The following is a 5,413-nucleotide window of genomic DNA, read 5'->3' on the forward strand; positions in this document are numbered from 1 at the left end:
ACCTCTCTCCTTGAAGTTCTTGATGATCCGGTAAATGGTTCTTTCAGGTGCAATATTCTTTGTAGCAATTTCCTTGCATGTGAGGCCATTTTGATGCAAAGCGATGATGGCTGCACGCGTTTCTTTGGAGGTAACCATTGCGAACAAGAACACAATGATCGGAAGCGCTTCTTCCCTCCTTTTATAGCAATCAGTCTGCTCTTACAATCTAATTAGTATGATAGTGATTAGTACTGACTAGTACTCATTTACACTTTCACATGTGCTGCTGATATGATTAGTCAATTAATGTTAGCTGGTCATTTTGTGTCAGGATCAAAAAACTGTGAAATTTGTTTTTTTGTGAAAAGTAAATTTTTTGGCCAATGAAGCTTTTAGCAATTATTCAAAATGCATCTGATCACTCTACACAATAATCTAGAAACAAACAATGTGAACACCACAACAGCTTAAGCAGCAAACTTTGCAAAACACAAAATGTATGTCACTGCCAAAACTTTTGGCCATGACTGTACACATACAGGATTGCAGAACCTGCCCTGATCATGTATGTCAAACTGTGTGTGTGTGCGTGAGAAAGAGAGTACACATTTCAATTTATGAATGGTGTTATGTGTTGTGTTTGTTGCACATTTTGATGTCTTGATGACAGGGGTAGGGGGCTCCCATTTAAAGTACTGTGACTCAAGGCCAGCCATTTTCACCATCACAATGGATGATAGCATTCTGTCCCAAGCCAAACTGTTCCTAGTTTTGGTTTTGTTCAAACCCACCATGGAGAACACTGTGCATCTGCATTTGAGTGGGGAAGCCACAGTGCTTTAAGTGGGAGCCTTTTACCCCCGTCCTAATCCCATCTTTGGTCCTGATGGACAGCCTCGCAAGGAAGAGCAGAGTTGGTCTGAGTCCCAAATTGTACAGTTCCATCATCACCCGTCGATATTTAGAACGTTGTGCCACCACTTTGGCCGGATAGTCCTCGCCACAGGGCGATATGGCCCTATATGGCCCACAGGGCTCTCAAGTCTCACGCATTCACCGTGAGACACGTGCATTTCAATCAGCTCACACACTCACACGCCACACCTTGTATTTCACGAACAGTTGTATAAACACGAACAGATCAAGGTAGTATTTTATTTAACAGTGATATATAGATAAACAATGTTGCTAATTTTAAATCATGCTGCTGCTACTCCAAAAAAAAAAAGCTAGAAAATTATAGCATTTCACAACAAGTTTGAACAAATACTTTGTTTGACCACTTCTAAAAGCACAAACTTCATCACTACAAGTATTGTATGATCCACTTAGATGAAACAGCTCTTTTGATTTTTTTGTGTGCATTATTTATTTTTCTCACTGTGACAACTTTGGGCAATGCTTTTTTATATGATTCAGCAGTGCACTTGACTGACAGAAGGCTCTCCCACATGAAGGGCAAAAATGTATGGCTTCACTCCTGTATGAATTCTCTCATGTTTCTTCATAAATCCTGACTGTGAGAAACTCTTTCTGCAGTGTGTACAATTGTAAGGTTTCTCTCCAGTGTGAAGTTTTTGGTGGTCTTTCAAGTGGCTGGCTAAATTAAAGGAACTCCCACACTCAGAGCACACATGTGCTCGCACATTGGCATGTCATTTCTGGTGCTCTTTAAAATGGTCCATATGTGAATAACTCTGTCCACAAATGGAGCACAAGTATGGCTTATCATTTGTATGGATTCTCAGGTGTGCTGCAAACATAAATGTTTTGCCACACTGATCTCAGTAAAACGCTCTTTCTATAAAAAATTATTGGTGGTTATTACTTTCTTATTATTATTATACTTAAATCATAAAAAGCTATCTAGCAGTCCCACCGACTCAGTAATAATTACAGCCTCTGAAATGCACTGTTCACTGATATTTTGAAAAATGTTTTTTGTCCATACAATGGGATCTAGTGATGGTTTTTAGGATACCACTCATTTGAAATAAAAACATCTTCAAAATAATTTGCACTCTGCATGACGAAAGTCATACAGATTTGGAGCACCACGAAGTGACATCAATTATGAGTTTAATTTCTAGGTAAACTATCTTTTAAGCTCCCTTTATATACAATAATAAAGCAGTCACAGGCACACACAAAAATGAAAGTAGAAGCAAATACACACAAAACAACATTGTTTATTCTCACAGAACCACAGTAAAACTCCAAATGAGAATGTTGGAGTCCCTGCTTTAACATGCGGATGAACAATGCCAGCAATGACCGCTCAACCACTTGATCTTCTTAAAAGCATGAACAAGAAAAGGCACCACTTTAACGAGTTGCAAATCCCAGTTCATTGTTTATGAATTTTCATATGATTGGGTCAATTGTGAAAGTTAACAGCTATTAACACAGTGATCTGGACATTTTCACCTTCATTTTTCAGGCAAATACCTGCATCAGTGTGTGCCTGTGCTTTAGTCTTATTTTCAAAGACAACAAAAATGTGGGAAGAGCCATGAATGTTTTTGTTAAACAACAGTAATGATTTCAGACTTTATTGAGCACCATGTAGGATATAGTCTGTTGTTAATACCCACATTGGCCACCTCAACACAATCCGCCTCATTATCCAGTCCTGCTCATCACTCTCCCTGAGAAAATATGACAGTGATCTAACAGCACCCGCTGCCTGACTGTTGCACCGGGGTGCTTTCAATTTTAAGATCAGGTTTCTCTGAACCCCCTGAAGCCCCCGGCCTCATGCGCTTCTTTATCTCCTCTGCCATGGTCATGAAGGCCTGCTCCACGTTCGTGGCATTTTTGGCACTCGTCTCAAGGAAAGGGATGCCAAGAGAGTCAGCAAACTCCTGAAAAAAAGTGTTGGAGAAAGAAGAATGGTCTTTCTGTAGAGAATAGTGTTTTCTGTTAATGTAAGTTAATGTATAACTATAAAGTGTTTGATGTTGAAATGACATAGCTTACCTCACTAATAGATCCTCTGCAGTGAATGGGTGCCGTCAGAATGAGAGTTTGAAAATAAAACATCACATTAATCCACAAGTTATCCAGACAAGACGACTCTTTCCCTGGGGGAAGCATTATTAAGGGTTATTAAGTGGTATTTTGGCCTGAAGCAATGGTTTAAAAGTTAAAACATCTTGATGAATATCTTTCTTACAAACAAACAGTTTTTCACTTCAGAAGACATTAATTGATGAACTGGAGTCGTGTGGATTACTTGTGGATTATTGTGATGTTTGATCAGCTGTTTGGACTCTCATTCTGACGACACCCATTCACTGCAGAGGATCCACTGTTGAGCAAGTGATATAATGCTAAACCTCTCCAAATCTGTTCAAATGAAGAAACAAACTTATCTACATCTTGGATGGCCTGAGGGTGAGTTAATTTTCAGCTAATTTTCTCTTTGAGTGAACTATTTCTTTAACTAGTCTAAAAGGAAGTTCATTATTTTCCTACCAACCAACCTTAGCTGTAGTGTAGTCCACAACTTTTTTTGTAGTGAGGTCACACTTATTTCCTACAAGTAGTTTGTTGACATTCTCACTTGCGTAGCGATCGATTTCTTTCAGCCACTGTTTCACATTGTTGTAGGACTCCTGAAAAAACACCAGCATTAAACTTTTAAGAATGTGTGCAGTTGTGATAACATTTGAGAGGTAAACCTTTATTTTACTAAGCAGCAGCCATAAATGTTTCAAGTATAGATGTGAATTTTTTAGAAAGGAGTCTCACAAACCTGATCCGTGACATCATACACAACAATGATCCCATGAGCTCCTCTGTAGTAGCTAGATGTAATCGTGCGGAATCGCTCCTGTCCAGCGGTGTCCCACTGGAAACATTTACATGTCTCATTTAACAGTAGATTGACATTAAAAGGCACACTTAAGATGAATTCTAAAGTCTACAAACTCACTATCTGCAGTTTAATAGTTTTCCCATCCAACTCAATAGTTCGGATCTTGAAATCCACTCCGATCGTGCTGATGAAACTCTCTGTGTAGGTGTCGTCCTGGAAAAGAAAAATCAGTCATATTTCTAACACCCGGTCAGAGATCATTCATATCCAAAAATGCTGTTAAAAAACAAACACTTACTGCAAAACGCAATAGAATGCAAGATTTTCCGACTCCAGAATCTCCAATCAGAAGAAGCTTGAATAAGTAGTCACTGTGAAAATATGGAAAAAAAAAATACAGTTCTGAGATGTTCATTTTATATATAAAATATATTATTCATATAATACTAATATTAAATACTATAATATAATTTTATTTATAATTATTTCATAATAATGTTAATATAATAATAGTTAAATTATATATATATATATATATATATATACACACACATACATATATACATATATATATATATATATATATGAATATACCTATCATACTTTTATTTACAGAGCAGCTATTGTGCAGTCTGCAACCATGACAAATGCTATCAGTGCCAACCATAACACAATTCATACTATTTGCTATTTAATTATTACATAAATTGAACAGCAACTGCATAGGAAATTTGGTTGACCTGCCAACAAAAGGTTAAAGGAAATTATGAGAGGTCATAAATGTTCATAGTTCTGTTTTCACGACTTACTATTCAGGGTTCATGATGTGACAGCAAAGGGATTGTTATTGTTTGTCCAGCTGGTAGAAGCGCTCTGGGCCGCCTACTGTTTACCGGCTGACCGCAAACTCTGAGCCAGTGTTTAGCCTGGAATAGTAGCAATAAAAAGAGGATCTCTGAGTTTTGATAAGCCTTTGTGGACCGTTTCCAGACTTCCTTGTAAAATCAACCCAGTCTGACTTTACGGCTCGTCTCTCCTCTCTTCTCTGGTTTTACAAGCCGCGCAGGAGCGGCAGTGACGGATGATGATGCGCCGCTATTCTGATCTGCTTTCGCCGTCTAGTGGTGGGATCCATGCATATGTAATTTTGTGCAGACGTTGCCAGAATTCAGAAAACATGTTAAATAAACGGTAATGTAAAGTTTGCTTGTGCTTTGTGATTATAAAATATGTTGATTTTGTAGATGAGCTGATATATACACAGATAAAACGTCTGTCTGTGTGGTGTTTGCCCTGTAAGACAAACCGCCAAGGCGTTTATATGTGGTTGCTTGAGGTTTATGTGTGGCTTATATATAAAATATTACATTTTTATTTACATTATAAGCTAATTAAATGTGTGTGTGTGTTTACTCCCCTCCCATGTTTTAGGCAGAAAAAAACATAGATTAAACAGAAATTCAAACAGCATCAAACTTTATTGAATAAAACACCCTAAATCTTAAAATAGGAATGAATAACACATTTAAATATCAAAAAGAGTACAGATGGACAAAATACTTTTTGTATATCTATAAAACAATCCTTAAATATTTTATTTTGAATGAGCTT

The 5,413-nt window shown here is 37.4% G+C and overlaps 1 protein-coding gene across 1 annotated transcript; it reads right to left on the bottom strand.

The window, feature by feature from the left end:
- Positions 1-2,041: 2,041 nt before the first annotated feature.
- On the bottom strand, positions 2,042-4,892 carry LOC107720615 (ras-related protein Rab-1A-like). Its single transcript, XM_016528344.1, has 6 exons — positions 4,612-4,892; positions 4,101-4,173; positions 3,920-4,015; positions 3,740-3,835; positions 3,468-3,599; positions 2,042-2,846 (listed from the first exon to the last, which is right to left on the bottom strand). The coding sequence occupies exons 1-6, from the start codon at positions 4,623-4,625 to the stop codon at positions 2,652-2,654; spliced, it is 606 nt and encodes a 201-aa protein (XP_016383830.1). The 5' UTR covers positions 4,626-4,892; the 3' UTR covers positions 2,042-2,651.
- Between the last annotated feature and the right edge of the window lie 521 nt (positions 4,893-5,413).

This window comes from Sinocyclocheilus rhinocerous, unplaced genomic scaffold (genome assembly GCF_001515625.1).
Source record: "Sinocyclocheilus rhinocerous isolate Xijiao unplaced genomic scaffold, SAMN03320098_v1.1 scaffold603, whole genome shotgun sequence".
In the NCBI taxonomy this organism is placed as follows: domain Eukaryota; kingdom Metazoa; phylum Chordata; class Actinopteri; order Cypriniformes; family Cyprinidae; genus Sinocyclocheilus; species Sinocyclocheilus rhinocerous.